The 17,685-nt window shown below is 44.5% G+C and overlaps 2 protein-coding genes across 3 annotated transcripts; both read right to left on the reverse strand.

The window, feature by feature from the left end:
• Positions 1 to 1,104: 1,104 nt before the first annotated feature.
• LOC108940025 (probable ATP-dependent RNA helicase DDX17) lies at positions 1,105 to 10,083 on the reverse strand. 2 transcript variants are annotated; one of them, XM_029246763.1, is made up of 13 exons: positions 9,650 to 10,083; positions 9,177 to 9,318; positions 8,988 to 9,084; positions 8,142 to 8,275; positions 7,730 to 7,795; positions 7,483 to 7,624; positions 7,039 to 7,199; positions 6,767 to 6,939; positions 6,512 to 6,622; positions 6,074 to 6,135; positions 5,923 to 5,982; positions 1,923 to 2,153; positions 1,105 to 1,723 (listed from the first exon to the last, which is right to left on the reverse strand). In XM_029246763.1, exons 1-13 carry the CDS (start codon positions 9,724 to 9,726, stop codon positions 1,107 to 1,109), a joined length of 2,073 nt encoding a protein of 690 aa, XP_029102596.1. In that variant the 5' UTR covers positions 9,727 to 10,083; the 3' UTR covers positions 1,105 to 1,106. The 2 variants fall into 2 exon arrangements, with proteins under 2 accessions (XP_029102596.1, XP_029102595.1); XM_029246762.1 differs by having other exon boundaries at positions 9,177 to 9,321.
• Positions 10,084 to 12,967: 2,884 nt separating this feature from the next.
• Positions 12,968 to 16,542, reverse strand: tomm22 (translocase of outer mitochondrial membrane 22 homolog (yeast)). The gene is made up of 4 exons (XM_018761794.2): positions 16,229 to 16,542; positions 14,314 to 14,432; positions 14,109 to 14,226; positions 12,968 to 13,903 (listed from the first exon to the last, which is right to left on the reverse strand). Exons 1-4 carry the CDS (start codon positions 16,310 to 16,312, stop codon positions 13,829 to 13,831), a joined length of 396 nt encoding a protein of 131 aa, XP_018617310.1. The 5' UTR covers positions 16,313 to 16,542; the 3' UTR covers positions 12,968 to 13,828.
• Between the last annotated feature and the right edge of the window lie 1,143 nt (positions 16,543 to 17,685).

Below are 17,685 nucleotides of genomic sequence, written 5' to 3' on the forward strand. Positions count from 1 at the left end.
CCTTCCCACGTCACCTCCCACTGCAGGAGCTGCTGTCAGTTTGAAATCTACATTGTCACCCAAGGAGAGTACTGGTAGACCCCCCACCCCCCAACGAGCCAGCAGGAGTGCAGGTTCACCATCATTCATAACTCTTGTGTTGAGGTATCTCTCACCCCAACGGTGCCAGCCCTGCCTCTGTAAATAGTCAGTATTGCAGTTATGTACAGAAGCCAAACAAATATTAAGAGCAAATAAATACAGAGGGAACCTGAAAATATGTATTTAAGGGAAATAAAGTTATTCTTTTTCTTGGAGGTTTAACACTTGTCGTTGTTTCGTGGCAGTCTGACTTGACAGAAAATAGGCTGTAAAATGCATGGTAGGCTAACCCTTCCTACACTGAAAACACAGCAAAGGCAGCACAATGTTCATAATCTTTATTCAAACCTGGAAAACAAAAACACTGGTTACATACTATTAAATAACCAACACATGGCCAGGGTCAGTAACCACCTTCAAATGAGCATGATGATTCTAAGTATTTGCCAAAGTGATCATGGTCTGTACTTGAACAGTAAATGTATTAAATGAGCAATTCTGAAACAAAAAGATACAGCAGGGGAGTAACCCATGACGTTTCTTGGTTTTAGAGTAAAAAATAAAGGTGTTTTCATTTTAGGAAAATACACTAACACAAAACTAAATTTCTGTTCCAAAGTTATGGAAACCTTTGCTATGAAAGGTAGGTCGTGGTCAGCAACAGTCATGCTCCGTAATTCTTACCAGCACAAACCTGCTCGGATTCCCTCTGCACACCACCAGATCAATAACTAACTACCTGCCAAGATGAATGGACCTACCTCTTATATGAAAGATTACATACACAAAAGTTCAGATAGGATTTAGCATATATAGTACAGGCACCACCTCCCACACCCCTCAAACAAGACAAAACTCCAGAAAAAGCTAAACTTAAGTGCAGAGTCTTGTGGCAGAATTACTGAAGGAAATGAGATTAAAGCTGCATTTATGAGAAGAAATACTATCCAACCTTCAGAGGAATAATCACCATGGGTTATCAATCTGAGATTTTTGATATTTTTACTTGTAAAAAAAATGGACTGTCAATTCCGAGGTGGGGGAGGAGGGGGAGGGGGTGGAGGTGCAAACGGGTAAGGAGGCTGCCCCATGAAAGCTATCATGGGCTGAGGGGGCGCAAACTGCTGGGCCATTAGAGGCTGCGGCCCAGCCGACGGTGGGGGGGGCTGTCCAGTCCTGGCACCTAAATTCCCAAACTGCCCCTGCTGTTGACCAGATGGATCTGCCACCCCACTGCCTGCGCTGGAGGAGCCGGCGCCCATCTGGGAGCCGCTCCTACCGTTGTACTGGCCACTCCCGCTCCCACTGTAGCTCTGGTACTGGTCCCCGCTGCTGCTGGTGAAGGAGGACGTAGAGTTTGATCCCGTCCCATAACTCGAGTTACTTCGGCTGTCCCTGCTGCCGCGATCCCTGTACGACGACGAGGAGGATCTGTCCCCATCCCGACTACTCCCTCCCCCTCTCCCGTCCCGGCTATAGCTACTCCCACTGCTGCTACTGCCCCCCGTTCCTCCGTCGCTACCTCCACGCCCATCCTTGCTGCCCCCCCCGACAGAGCGCATGCGCCGCTCACATTCCTCCTGGTACATGAGGTTGGGATTGTTGGCGCTTGAGCCCATATTGCGGTATCGAGATCTGCCACCTGCAGGGTCAAACACAGTAACAAAACCTCATCAGTTTCACTCATGACTGTGACTCTAATGGTACAAGGACCGGTCTTAATGTTCAGTAACTTCAGACAGGAGCTATGATGTTCTGGGTAAAGGCTGTGCTATAGCAACTCGATATTTATGAGTAACATGACTCCGCCTGAACAAGCACCCTCTCGGTGGCACCCTTACCTCCGCCTCCGCGCCCCGAGTCCACCAGCTGCAGCAGCTTGGGGTTGATGGCCTGCCGAGCTTCTTCTAGGACCCGCACCAGGTCGCGGGCCTGCCGCAAGTTGCCCGGAGTGAAGAAGGTATAGGCCGTGCCCTTGTTGGTGCTACGGGCTGTGCGGCCGATCCTGTGGACATAGTCCTCCGAGGAGTTTGGGTAGTCATAGTTGATGACAAATTTAACATCCTCCACATCTTAGGTGGGTGAGCAGGGAGGTGTTGGGTGGACACGTGTCATTGGGAAAGAAAGGAAAAACCAGTGAACACGAAGAAAATGGGCTGCTGCAAGTACGTAGCTAGTAAACCTGACCAAACAGCATGCTACACCTTCAATCCGTAAAAACATCGTAACCCTACAATTACTTTTCACCTGAAGTCAACTTACACAAATGCATGGAAATGAACTCTCACTCTGAACTTACCTGTGCACCGACAGCTACACTTGAATATATGTGTATGTATTTGATAAGAGATGTGGACCAGCAAAGATGACAATACCCAGAGTAACAAAAAAAATACTCACTCCCTACAGAGACTAGAGCCTGGAGATAACCAGAACGATCCCATTCTACAACACCCCCCCCAATATTTGACACACAAGAAATCGTAGTTCATTTTCTATGCACAAAAAATACAAAACAACAAATGCAATATTTTGCAGTTCTCTTTGGAAGGGTTTGAGGGTAGGCAGAGGGGCTAGAGTGAGGGTTGGCTCCAATTTTGTTCAGTAGGCTTTCATTTCGAGAGCAACACAAAACAAAAAGTCTGTTTCTCATTACAGAAAAGATGGGGCTCGAACAACGCTGAGGTCAAGTAATGTCTCCTTTTCTCCAATTTGGGCAGGGCTAAGACTCAGGTTATTTATGAATAAAAATAAAAAGAGGCAAGGGCATGGTACATAGAGAACACATGGCACAATCCTGAACCTCAGCCTGTCTACACTTCCAGCTCATTCTAATGAACTCCGCTAAAGTCTGCAGGACTTCGATGGATCTGTGTTCAATGCAACAGATGAAAGGGGAGGGGAGTGATGAGGTACTTACCCTGTTTAAGAAGTCTTTTACAGGGCTAGCTCCCTCTGTCCCCCCTGATCAGTCCTGGGTCATTTGGTATGGCTGGGAAGAGAGGGGGGGACAAACTGGCCCCCTTCCCCCACACACCCAACCTCACAAACATGCCCACAACTCCAGACCAGAGGAGAACTGCACCCCCTTCCAGTTCTCTCTCGGGAGTTGCAGGAGCTTGACCAGACGGACTGGAGCCAACACCTTAGTTTTTACACCGTCTCCCCGCTTCTCTCGAATCCTCTCCCTCGCCAAGTCAAGGGCAGACGCATCGCTTTTATTTTTGCCCCGGAGAGACTGTTGGTGTTGCTACAGGTATAAGAAAAGCACTCAGGTCGTTGAATGAGGGTGAAAGTAGCTGGGGAGTGAATTCCACACACAGTACCAGTATCAGAGGCTCAAGTGAGACCGTAAAGTCTGACTGTCTGTCAATACAGCACATGAGCTGCTGCATATGCTGTCAAACACCCTCAACATAGAGCACAATGCCATTGTTATGCTTACTGCCCTGAACCCCAAATACTTCCTGTGAACCTTTCAATTTCCTCACTTCAAACAACTTCCTGTTCAGGGACTGCAGAGGAAAAAACCAAACACTATTCAAGCTAACATTAGGAGTTCTGCAACAAAAGCTGCGTGACAATATTCCTTCGCAGGAAGGGGGTTTTTTTGGGTGTGGGTGCCTCACTCTGCAGAGACCCACACAAAGGAGACAGGTGAGAGACCCTGAGAAGTGGACCTGGAACTGCGGCCCTCCACCCCTGCAGGTCCTCCACAATGACACGCAGCGTTCCCGAGAGCCCAGTTCACCCTTCTTTTTTCTTTTTTTTTTTTGGGGGGGGGAGGAAGAAAGGTGCAACTGCAGTAACAAGAAACAGACACCAAGGGCCGTGACCCCGAACTGTGGGTCTCAAAGTGCAACACGATGGGATCTGAAGGCTAGGAAAACGGGGCAGAAACACGTCGCTGGAGTTTTTCAGTGGCAGCCTCAGCATAAAACACATGAAACCAGAGCACCCACTGTACACAGGTAAGTGGAAAAAAGGAAGAGACCAGAAAGAAAGAAAAGTGCGTTTAGTCAGGAGAGCAAAGGGGAGCCAGAGATGCAAGAAGTGGGAGGACGAGGAGAAAGGCGAAACCTGACAGGTAGACTGATACAGAAACAGATACTGAGGGGACAAGCAGGGTGTGGGACGGAGACAGCGAGAAAGAGGCTTCCTCCAGGCCAGGACTCCTGCCAGCCAGGACCAGACATGACGTCCTCAGAGGGAGAGCCAGCACAGCCACATGAGGGCTCGGGGTGTCGGCGAGGCTGGATCTGGGCGCAGCAGGGGCAGCACAGAGGAGTCTCTGCCCGCTGTGGACGTGGGCCACTGCTCACGTGGCACAGTGCTATGACCACAATGCCCGTTGAACTTCCATCTTCTCCAGCTACACTTCACTCAACACGCAGCTTTCAAGCAACATTTTTAAACTAGTTCTCAGCTGTCTGTTATGCTTTGGAGCGCCACTGAAAACTAACTACTCTGGAGACATCATTCTAAGCCTGTTCTAGGCCACACTGACTGTGGGTGGCACCTGCACATTTTACACATTCCGAGATCTGGCCTGAAACTAATTTAGAAGTGACCACCAAAAGCCATTTGCTTCAATGTAACCAAATGACCAATAAGCAACTTCAGAATTATCCCACTCTATTAGGGAGACAATCCTGCCACTGCTGTCACGAGACTGAACACCGATGGCTTGAAATCGCTGTGCCTTGAGCCCCAGCTGACCTGCAAACAGTAATCTGCCAAGAAACACGACGTGTGACTGAGATTATGCCTTCAAAACATAACAATGGAACTGTGTTTACCAATCAGCAAAATCCTCCAGCAGTGACACAAATGACATTTGGAGCAGTGGTGGATCACTTCCTTTCCTCATCTATTCTTCCACCAGAAAGCTGCGACACTGTGTTTCCACAGCAAAGGACTAGGTGCTCCTACAGGAAGTCAACTCCACCCCCAACAGTGCCCATTCTCCCAGCCTGTCTTAGACCACCCCCAGCCCTGTTTGTTGCACCCCTGCCTCAAATTTGTAATCCCAGGCAACCTGTTTCCTGGAAAGCAGTAAGAAGGGGGTGGGGTGCATATTTCTGAAGGGCTGTGCTTAGGGCTTTTGGAGAGATGGCCGTTTCAGGGAGTGATAAGTCAGGCCCTCTCTCCGTGGTTTCTCTCCAACTCTGGCTTCGATAAGTCATGCCTGGGTCCGGCAGCAGGCTTCCGTGGGCCTGTGCGCTTCTAGTGCCGGAAGAGAGACTTGGAAACAAACAAAAATAAAAAAAAATAAATAAATAAAATAAAACAGAAAAAAATTGGTTAAAAAAAGCAATCGTCACAAGGTCGGAGGTGAGTCATATGTTCTTTTCCAGCACTCTCTTGTTCCTCTCTTTTGACCCCCCAGGAGAATGAATATTTGATCATTTTCAATGTATACCTAACACAGATCTACAAATAAAATTCTTCAGGTTGTTGACATAACTACATCTTCAGTCTGCAGCTTCATATTTGTGTTTTAAGCTTTGCTTTTCTTATCAAAAAGGCAAGATGTTGCTGAGATGGTCTCTTTCCACTCTAAACTACTGAGACCCTGAAAGAATGAAGATAAAGTCCGGATAAGAACCCACTAGAGGCGTACTCCAAGAACTAAGTTAGTCAGTATCAACTGGGTTCCCGTACATTTATTTTAGACTTTGTTTGAATGTTTCCTCAAGAACTTGACAGATATACATTACATTTATTCTTAACAAAATGCTGGTTTCCCTCCCCACTTTTCCTAACAGTCTACAATATTTTGGTGTATGCAGGTGTGTGAGTGACTGTGGGGCCAAGATTCTGTAAATTTCCAATACATACCCAGTCCTCGTGAGGCTACATCCGTGGCAATGAGAATTGGTGCTTTACCACTACGAAACTCTAGAATGAGGGAGAGCAATATAAAAATCACAACAGAACTTAAAGCAAGGTCTTATAATACCACTCGCCTCTGTTAGCTTCACAGTCATACCTGACAGGACCCAGTCTCTCTCAGGTTGGCTCTTGTCACCATGGATGCACATTGCAGGCCACCTAAAAGGCAACGCAAGAACAGGCTCACAAAAAAGAACCTAAGCAGACACCATATTAGGAGTTTCGTAAGAGAAAACTAACTTTAACACTACTACACTGGCTGAAGTCACTCAAAAGCATTAAACACTTTTATACCAGCAATATCAAGTAAAATAAGTGACATTGGGTTTGAAATCTCTGAAAGATATTGATTGCAAAAAAATTAACAGTTAAAAAAGTGGCTAAAGCCAAATGGCAACCCTCTCCTTTGTGTGAATGGCAAACACTCAGGGAAAGGTTTAGAACTGAAGTTGAGAGTGATTCCCAGGCCACATACAAATTCAAGCAATAAACTGAGCAACAGGGACAGAGTGGTACAGTTCCACCGATTCCTCACCCATCACGCCTCATCCGACGAGTGAGCTCATCGCAACGTTTCTTGGTTTCAACAAAGATGATGGTCTTGTTCTCCTTCTCAGCCATGATCTCTTCCATAAGCTGAATGAGCCTGAGAAAAGCCAGGGGTCAAAGGTCACAAAACTCAGAATTTTCATTCACATTGCTTTTAAATGGGTGTCCATAAGAAGGGTCTAACTGCTACATCCTCGATATATCAACAAAAAAATGAATAGAGCAAATTAATTAGCCTCACTTGTTGTCCTTCTCGTTCTCCATGCAGACATCCACAATCTGCAAGATGTTATGGTTTGCACTCAGCTCCAGGGCTCCCACATTGATCTGCACATAGTCTCGCAGGAAGTCTTCCGCCAGCTGACGTACCTCCTTTGGCCAGGTAGCGCTCCACATAAGGGTTTGCCTGTCCGGCTATGGTGAGGGTTTGACAGATATCAACTAGACGGTCACAAGCACCAGCAGAACGAAGACTCCCAAAACTCCAACGATATTTACTTTTGCTTCGCTTACCCGGATCTGGTCGACGATCTTACGAATCTGTGGTTCGAAACCCATGTCTAGCATGCGGTCAGCCTCGTCCAGCACCAGGTACGTGCAGCGGCGCAGGTTGGTCTTTCCTGCCTCCAGGAAGTCTATTAGCCGGCCTGGGGTGGCAATGCAGATCTCCACACCTGTGACAACAGGAGAGCTGGAAATGATGGTCCACAAACACTTTCCAGGACCTGGGTGTATTCACCCAGTGAGGTATGCAGCAAACATTTCCTACTACAACATCCATGGATAATTGGTACTGGTCAGTAGTCTGAAGGACACATTCAGTGTAGTTTCTTGGAACACTTCTTCAAGAAGTACTTGCAACCTGTAGCACTCAATGTTTTTAAAGTACTGCATTATGTTGAACATGTGCAATAAGTACAACCAGAACTGTGTTGTGCAGTTCGTGAGACGACTGACCTCTCTCCAGGTCTCGTATCTGTGGCCCCTTGGGTGCGCCCCCATAAACACAGGTACTCTTAATGCGAGATGACTTGCCATAATCGTAGGCCACCTGCTGCACCTGCTGTGCCAGCTCGCGAGTTGGAGCCAGTACCAGGCACTAGGCAGAGGGAGAGACTGGGCTTAGTTGAAAATGAGAAGGGCGTAGGGCATCAACACATCATGGACACACAGGACTATTTATCCTAATACACTGTGTACTCACAATTGGGCCATCTCCACGCTCCAGGTAGGGCTGGTGATTGATATGCACAATAGCTGGGAGAAGATACTAGAACAAGGAAAGCAAAAGAGGGAAAGTGTAATTCAAGCCTCAAATGAAAAGCAAAAGTGCCTGAAGACATAGTCAAGAAGCACAAAACCAGGCACATAGTAACAGTATGAAAACCATTAATATCACAGGGGGGAGTGTAAACAGAAGGTAAATAAATATCCTAAATCTCCTAAATCAAAACATTTACTGTAATACATTTTGACCTAAAATGTAGGAATGCATTACTACTATTACTATTACTATTTTGGCCATTTAGCACAAATGATCCTAAATGACTGTGAGTGTATGCATGTGTGTATGAACAAAGATGACAGCAGCAACGCAGATCTTCTCTTTCCCTTACCGCAAGGGTCTTGCCAGAGCCAGTCTGCGCGATGCCCACCATGTCCCGCCCACTTAGCGCCAGCGGGAAACCCTGGGCCTGGATAGGCGTGGGCTCTTTGAAGTTCTGCTGTATCAGAACGTCCATGACATACTCTGGCAATGGCAAAAGGTTGGGCAGTAGTTTGAGCGGGGGAAAAAAAAAAACAAAAACACATATGATCCAAAATTCAAGGTTAAAGAGGCCATCTTTTTAACTATACTAAAAATGTATGAATATTTAAGTGCATTAAAAGACAAAACTACCTTTTGTGTTACAACTTTCTCAAGATTCTTTTTTTTATCTTAAACACCAAAAAAGTGTTCTTCACTTGGCCCTATTATATAATTTGTAACGGAGAACACAACCTGTGTTTGAACTGCCACCCAACACGCAGCAGTAAAATGCAACCAGACAAAAGAAAAATTTCAGAGTGCAGAAGTCAACTCCCACCATGTTTACAGCTCATGTCTGGTGCTGAGCCAGTGATTTTAATAACGTTAGTAAGAAGAGGTGAACTGTTACCATGAAAACCACAGCGAGCGTAACAAAGCAGAAACCGGTCACAAGATGTGTGTTTGCTAATTGCTCAAATGGCATCAAATAGCAGTTTTGAAGATTAACGGTTTTTATTCCCAGCCATTTTAAATTGGTCTTAGTCACTTATTACAAATATCAAAGGAGTGACGACTCGCTGAGGAGTGACTATATAATTCCGTGTTTCACAAAAACACCCATCGCGAAGCACACATGCACAGTCCCTCTCGCAGGACAGCCTGAACGTGTGCCGTTTGCGTGATCGCCCGTCATCTTTGCCTCCACACTCACGGGGGAAGTTCGCCTGGTGGAAGGCGGTGACCGGCTTGGGGCAGCCCGATCCCCTGATGGTGATCTCCTTCTTCCGGCGAAAGTCCTCCACATCGTACTAGAGACAAGGGACACGGGAGGGGGATTGATTGGCCTGTCACGCACAACCCGTGCGAGGCACGTAAGGAAAAGCGGGCACCGAAACCATACCTGCGTCATGCGCTGCACCTCCGAGTGCTCCGTATAGAAGTTCTTCTCAAACTTGGGCAGCTCATCCAGATCCCACTTCTTCTTGCGCAGACGTTCCCCAGGGTTCCCGAACTTGCCACTTCTGCTCGACCCAAAACGTGTGCTGCTGGGGGGGTTAAACAGGAAGAGGGACACATGAAAGTAGCTATAATGCAACCTTGGTTTCCAGTTTCAACAGATCAGCTGTTGTTTTCTGTGTAAACCAGCTCTCTGCTCTAAGGTACAGAGTAGTTCCCCCCAAGTGAGTGAGTCCCCTTCACTTTTGGCTGCTGCACCAGCATGTTATTAACTGCCTTATCATGTGAACTCGAACTGCTTTTTAGTAGTGAGAGACAAGTTCAGTAAAATTACACATCAACATGTAAGTAGTTAATTTTATGCAGGCTGTGTGTGTGTGTGTGTCATGAGGAGCAGTTTTACTCTCTTCTTTTTACCCTCCGCGGTCGCGTCCCCGGTCTCTGTCCCTGTCGCGCTCTCTGTCTCTGTCTCCATACGAGGAACTTCCCCGCATCTCGGCAGACTTCAGTTGATATTAACCAGCAAGAAAATTAAAACACAAAAAAAAGTCTGCGGTATTCAGTCTGAGACACGTCTCTCCTCAGCCTGAGAAGAAAAAAAAAAAACTTAAAAAGGCCACGGCCTCACCAGCGCTACTTCTGGATTTCAGCTTCCAAAACACTTTTCTCGAGCTAAAGAAGTATAACAAGCAAAGTAATTCGGTGAATTTTACAGATAAAGCAAGAAATCGCTTCCAGAGTGAATTCTGAATTTTTTTGTCGGTTAAAAGTATTTCGCAGAAAAACAACTACAAGATGGAGGACGGCTTACTTCGCGAAGGAATTGCCTCGTAATTCTGCGTAACTGTCGCCGGGTGACACGCGGATCCACGTGCAGAACTGGCGTAGGACGTTTAGAGAATCCAGATTACGGCCGTTTACGGAATGACGTAAGCACGCTGTGAACGATACGCGCCTTTTGTGTTTACGACATTTTACGGAAGGGGCTCTAATGGGAACAAAGTTTGCGACAGCGAAACGCTAGTAACTCTCAGCAGTACTTTATGGTCAATATTAAAGCACACAAATATCAGTGTATATGTATTTTATTCGTGCAGGTTTTAACTAAAATTTACAGGCCTCGTGCTTAAAGTTGTTTTCTTTTCATTCCTTCTCCATTACTGTAACACTACTGCCTAAAACTAATCATGTGCACTGTATTTTCACCTACCAATATAATAACTTACTCTCAAAGATAGTACTGCACATATTGTTTTTATTTCTTATGCCGCATCTTGAAAAAGCTCTTACCATCCTCTGTTCCAGCCATGTCTATATGAACTTGTATGCTATTAATTTATATTAATTGAATCAAGGGACACTGAAAGGCCCCAGTTTTTGTTTTCTCATTATATTTGTCTTAGAACTCCTTCACAAGTCAGTTTGAGGGAGAAGAACACAAGTATCGAGGGTTCAGATAGACTCGTATTTTGTCCAAACTGACTTTACAATTTTAGGCGATTTTCCTACAGCCTTCTTGGTTACATGCATTTCTCAAGGAACCTGTGTCTTGAACAAAAGCCTTCAGGTTACAAGTCTGTCCTTAAATCTCCACACTACCTGCTCCCCTGAACTCATCAAAATGTGAAAATCTTAAATATGGTAAAAAAAAAAAAAAAAGGGGAGATGAGAGGCAGGAGTGAAAACAAGTCATGGGGAAAGGTGTTGGCAGAAAAAGTATGAGTCTGAGGTGAGATATCCGTTCCTCCTCACCATAATTTACAAAGGATCTTACTCATAAAAATACAAAATGTACAGCTGGTGCTGTTATATGAGGAGAACAGAATATGCACAGGAAAACGTGCCTCTTCTAGCCACTGAATTTGACTGTCGCAGTGACCAATGTTGTCGTCTGCAGCTGAAACGGCTGCTAGTCGCTGACTGCATGTAAATTTAAAAAGCCACTAATCCTATTAAATCGGTTGTGTGTCCACAGTCGAAGCATTAACGCACATTAATCATCCATTTGTAATATCATTATCATAAAATTGCAGTTTAGTCACTTCAAAGTTCATGTCCTGTTTCGAGTTATTTCCATTCCACTCACAGTTTTATTGTGATTATATTTATATTTAAGTAGAAAAGATGATCGAGTTCCAGCCCGGAGTGCCCTGGAAGGGATTCCAGAGCGCCGACCCAGAGTCTGACCCCTACGTGACCCCAGGCAGTGTCCTGGGCTCCTCGGTGGCCTCCAGCCTCAATGACACAGAGTACCAGTTGCTCCGAGACAACACAGGTACTGGTGCTCGGGATCCTGGCGCTACCGTGCCAGTAATCGTATTCGTTTCTCAGTGAATTCTCCTGCTTCTGCAGACGTCCTAGTGCAGGCTTGTCTTTTGTGACTATTTCATCCTGTTTAAGTAGAAATGAATTGATGACATATTGATATATTTTAAAGTATTCTCCAGGGCCTCGCACTAATAGGCGACCCCCCCCCCCGATCTCTTTGGTTTTCAGAGCCCAATCCCTCCCTGAACACCTTGCTGCCTTCACATGGTGCCTGGCCTTACAGTGCCTCCTCAGACAGCCCCCAGAACAGCGCACACAGCCCAGGTACTGCGCTGCTTCGCTTGACCCAACAGGGACGTGCTGTGGGGGACGTCTCATATTTGTGGCTGTCTGTCTTTAACTGCTTTTTTTCTTCTTATTCTGAGAGCATAAGAGGAGCTGGTCTTGGACGCTGGAAATGCGAATCTTTGGAGCCCTATTGACTGTATACCCAATTTACAAATTGAGGTTAACATTGACTGCCAGTGAATTAATGTCTTTCCAGTTGAGTTTATTTGGACAAATTAAGTTTATATACAGATGTATATAACCTATATTTATATTAGCTTACGTTGCAAAACTGCAGGGATTGGGTTAGTGACTGTAACCTGAGAGCCTGAACCGCTCCAGGTCTACTAAGGCCATGCTGAGAAGCTAAAGAGCTTATGTCATATCTTGAGTTTAAACTGCACTCTTTGTCACTCCTCCTTGTATTTATGTTAAGGGACAGCTGATACCATAGTAGTTCGAGCTGCTACCTTTGAATCTGAAGGTTGTTGGTTTGAATCTCACCTACTGCTGCTGCACCCTTGAGGAAAGTACTTACCCTAAATTGGACAAATAAAGACAGGTACCATAGAAATTAGATAATTCAGCACAGCAGGGATCAGTCTTGTTCAGAAGATACAGCTATGTGATTTGCAGCATCAACAAAAGTGATCTCTTTACTTTGTTCCAGCTGAATGTCTTCAGCCAGAAGTTTATTTTTGACAGAAGGCTGATCTGTATCTACGATCAAAATCATACACAACTCATATGGGGATAAAGTAATTACTAAAATATAAAATGTCCTTTTCCTTACTTTTGGAAGAACATGTTTGTCTTTCATGCCATAGTATGAGCTCAAAATGGATAGTCCAGTTTCAATGACTTGCGATGAACTAGCAGCCCATCGAGGTTGTACTGTGCCACATACCGTATGTTTCCGGGCTAGATTCCAAACCACCACAACCCTGCACTGGACAAGCCATTACTGATAAGGAGTGGTTCAGTTTTTATGTACCATTGTGAAACCAGATGGGGAATTCTTGTTGGGTTTTCAACTACATTATATTGTGTATTGTGCAGTTGTCAAGAGTCTCCCGAGTGGCCCAAACAACTTGTATGCTCATTGTAAAAGATGTAAAATTATTACCTGCAGCAATAATTTCCAACAGTTTTTATTTCTGAAGTCATGTCAGACAACAACAAAATGACTTTGCTCAGGGAGCAGAGGTAAGAGAGTGTAAAAGGGGTTGGTATAAAATGAGGAAAAAAGGTGAGTAAGAGCAAGTCACATTCTTTACATTCTTGCTCAGGCCATCAGAAAAAAAACACTATGGTACCAAACGACACAGAGAACACACTGAAATATCACATAAGACATCTTTCATTGCAGTTGTCTCTTCTCCCCCCGAAAGATGATTGATTCTTTCATTCCCAGATTTTTTATTTTTGAAGATACTGACAAAGTCAATTAAATGTTTCTATTAAGCTGACTTCCCATGCATGAATCAAAAATGGCCCCAAAACATGCATTTTACATGAAACTTTACATCACTCCAGGGTTCTGCTGTTATTAATTGTTGGCAGAGTGACATTCTTGTCCAGGTATTGTGTAGCTTGAGAGAATGATGTGCCTACATTCCTTCAAAATAAACTATCCCCCAAAATTACCATTCTGTGCACGCCCAAACCTGCACAGAATCTGATATTTAAGAGTCCAACTCCCTCTTCCTAATTCATCCTCCCCCAGCCCCTGTAACATATACATATTTATATAACTATAAAAAAAGTAAAAGGACAGTGATCAGAGGTCAGTCTCTGCAGTGTGTTGTATGAGTGAGGCAGTGGAAGGGAGGGAAATGTTGCAGTGCCCCTAAGCCAAACCTCAAGCACTTGGAAGAACTTGTGTACTGACTCCACAGTTTGCTCTCCCCTCCTCCTCATCACCTTGGCTCTGTTACTCTCCCCATTCCAGTCTCCCTTTCTCCCTGTGCAGCCCCCAGGCCTCACAGAGGGACATTCAGATCACATCTTCCCTGGGGCTGGAGGCATCATACCAGGCATCCCGCCAGACATCCCAGTGTTAGGTCCTAGCAGAATCTACATCAAAGCATGTCATTTCAATTAAACCTCTTCATGAAACTGTTACAGTGCATACAAAGTCAACACAGGAACAAACACCAAACAAAACTTCCAAACTCTATTCCCACACTGAAGAGAAATGGTAGAAATCATAGAAAATGAGGGAAGAGGATAAGAATATGAGGAAATGTGAAACAGCACTGAAAATACTACTGAAGCTAACCTGTCTCTGCTGTTGTAGTTGCTGCTGCTCCAGCTGCAGACGCTCTGTCTCAAAGATGACAGGCAGCACAAGGATCATGAAGGAGGTAGTCCCCACCCAGAGTGCTGATCGTGTGAAACTGCCAGACAAAGGGAATGAGAGTCAACCAGTGGTACCAGGAGATGATTCCAGATGGCCACTGGCCAGAACATACTCTTCAACTCACCTGTACAGCTTCTTGGCCACGGAGAGTGAACACTGCGCTGACACCTCTGCTGCAGAGCGCAGTCTGTCTGGGAACATCTCAGTGAGTCCCCAAAGTCTCTCCACGAGCGTCTCGTCCAGCTAAGAGCAATCAATATAGGAGAAAGCAAGAAAGTTGGCAGAGAACACCTTGGTTGTTGAGAGACGTGGACAGCTATATTCTAAATATCCTTTTGATTCAAATCTTGCCATATTTTATGTGTAGAAACTGCGAAGAATGATGTGACACGTGAATAAAAGGGTAGAAAGCTTGCAATATATAGTAATAAGACAACTGGAAGACGGCACATTCCATAAACACTGTATCCTGCCTTCCATTAACAACACACAACATCTGTGCAATGCCTGGTTTGGGCATAGAGCATTGCCTTCATATGTTATTGGTGCAATGTATGACTGGTACAATGTCAAGAGGGGGGAATTAAGTCAAAATTAAAACTAGAAGCACTTTAGGTTCAGTTGAGAAAAGAAAAACTACTAAAGTCTTCCTCACTATGTCCTCAGGGCACTTTGCTGATTCCTCTTGCAGGACAGCACTTTGATTCAGGCCATACTGTCACTTTAACTGCGCTCTCTCTCTCAGTATGCCAGCCAGTTTTCACCATGAATCAAACAGGGAAGAAGGATGCATGGCAAGATGCAGGTGCTTGTGTGTGCTAACTAGGGCGGATGGTGTTTTTGCCGATGGAGGCCATACTTTTGAGATGACCAAAGGTTAAACTATCATGTCTAGAGGATTTCAACCCTAGTTTTGGCATATCACTCTGCAGAGACCCTTTTTCCACATAAGGTCCATATTACACTTGATTCAGTGTTGCTTAAGCTTTAAGACTAATCCAATTAAACAACTACTAGGTTGGAGGGTGTTTAAACAGGCTATAAAGTAACCCTGACTGATGGCTGTTGACCTACAAGGATCACTGTCTATACACTAATGTTACTTTGATTGGTAGCAAAATGTTTGCACAAAAATCTTACAGTCAATGAATGAACCAAGGAATTTTAACTTCACTTTTTAGGTAGAGTCAGTATGAAACTACAGTGTGAACTTACAGTATTTGGGTCAACCTGTTGAATGCCTGAACAAGTGAATGAATGATTGATGCTCTCAGTGAAACCATAACCTTCTGAGAGGAGGTTACAATTGCAGGGACCGAAACACATGTATCCTGCACCAGCAAAAAGACTCAGACTCACGATGTACCTCCAAGAATACTGACATGACGGCTCATGTTCGCTTGTCAACGGGGACAGGTTTCTGTGAACGTCAATGTTAGTAATGGAGCCATGTTGAGTTTGCACAGAAAAAAAATCACTTTCCTCTGACAACATCACCTCAAATAATGACAACAGCAATGTACCTGTACTCATCAAGTTCCCTGATTAGCCATTAGATACCTACCTGAGTGAAACCCAATACACTAATAACCAATGTAATTACAGTTAGTCCAGTAACATACAGAGAAAGTCCACTCATACCCAGCCTACAGATATTTACTCTGACACCCGTCTTGAGTTATACACAGTCCACTGATACCCATTTAATGGCATCCAGTCCACTGATAACCTATTTGAATCTCATTCGATCAGTGAGTCAGAGATAGCCATGTCCAGCCCATACTAGGCCAGAGGTGATTGTGAGTGAAAGCTGTCCGGTGTCTCTGCGTTGTTTCAGTTACAGTACTTTTTTTTGTGTGTATTATTAAATTAATATATTTAAGTGTCTCCCGGGCCGGGGTGGTGTTCTACAGTCTAACGTCCTTCACAACTGTGCTGGTGTTTAAACACGTTCATATCATCATGGTTTCCGCCATTGCAGCGGCCTCAGGAGGAGGAGAATAACTTTATTAATGTCAGGGTTTGTCATTTTTAATTACCTCGTCGTCATCTTCGTCTCCTTCAATTTCGTCTGCAGGGGACCGGGTGTCCACTGAGGGAGAAAGCTCCTCTATTCCAGCCATTCGTTTATTATTTTTTCCGCCGGGATGTTTGGACTAACTAAGCTGTTTTTCAATGAACGCCACGAATTGCCTCCGTGCGTTTCCACGAGCTTCTACCGCCAACAGCCCGGCTCGTGGCGCCAGTGAAGCGTGCTGTACAGCTGCGCGAGCTGAGGTCGTTCGAGTGACGCGCGCGTTGGACGCCGGGAAGGGTCTCTGGAGTTCCGCTCTAGGACGAGACTGGCGCCACAGCGCCGACAAGCGGAGCGGAAGACTAACTGCACTGTACCGTACAGAACACTGTTTCTCACCATACGAACACAAAAGTCACTTTTACCAATAAATCACAAACAATAAAAGATTATTAGTACCGATTTCCCCGATTTATTCGCTAATTAGTTTTTTTAAAAAACTATTATAATCACCAATATTCAATAACAACTCAACTCAGTAATCATACACCGAGTCTCATTGTATCTAGGGAAAAACAGCTCTCATTTACTCCACTATAATATATAGAATAAGCCAAAATTTAAGAAAAGAGATAAATGGGGAAAAATCATTTAAAAATAATCAAATGGAATTTTTTCTTTTGTTTTCAAAAATGTATACCTTGTCTGTTTACAACATGAGGAGCAAGTGTACACAGAAAACATTTGTGGCTCCTTGTCGGAACAAAGCACCTCTAACTTTTATGTCATGAAATCATTTGTATTTGAAAGCTCAGCACCAAATTCAGAGCAATAATTGAACTGAACTGAACTGAATTGAAGACTTTATTGTGATTGTACTACCCTGCAACAGAACAAAATTATAGTGGTATTCCCTGAGTTATAGGATAAGGAATGTAGAAGCAAATGTCGCAGTGACAAATTCCCATCGTGAGTCTGTGAGTTGTCAGTCTCTTTTTTGAGGTAAAACTAATAAAACTGTACTTGTTACTGAGTTTAAGGCCTCCTTATGGCCCTAGTGGAAGTTATCCTGAGCTGCGGAGCCATAGAGATGAGTCCAGGAGCCACTGATTGCTTCAGCCATGTGTGACTAAATGGTCAAGTATGAAACCGAAGGAAAAAATAATAGAAAAAAATGGCTAGGCCTACACGATAGACCTATCGCATATCCAGCTGTATAAAAGGGTAAATAACTGTAGGTAGGGTTAACACCAGAAGTTACTTTGGAGAAAAGCATCAGCCAAATGAATAAATGTAAATGTATGTAAAAGATAGCCTTCTGTGGGCTCAGTTTACTACTGATGGACAAGCTGTTGCTATACTACTTCAGAAATATTCAAAGAAAATGGGTTTAATATGTTTCGTTACGTTGCAGAAGCAAAACATCATTTGACTTTGTAAGCTTAGGATATTATCAAGCAAATCATTCTCTAAAAACCTTGT

Source organism: Scleropages formosus, chromosome 20 (genome assembly GCF_900964775.1).
Source record: "Scleropages formosus chromosome 20, fSclFor1.1, whole genome shotgun sequence".
Taxonomy (NCBI): Eukaryota; Metazoa; Chordata; class Actinopteri; order Osteoglossiformes; family Osteoglossidae; genus Scleropages; species Scleropages formosus.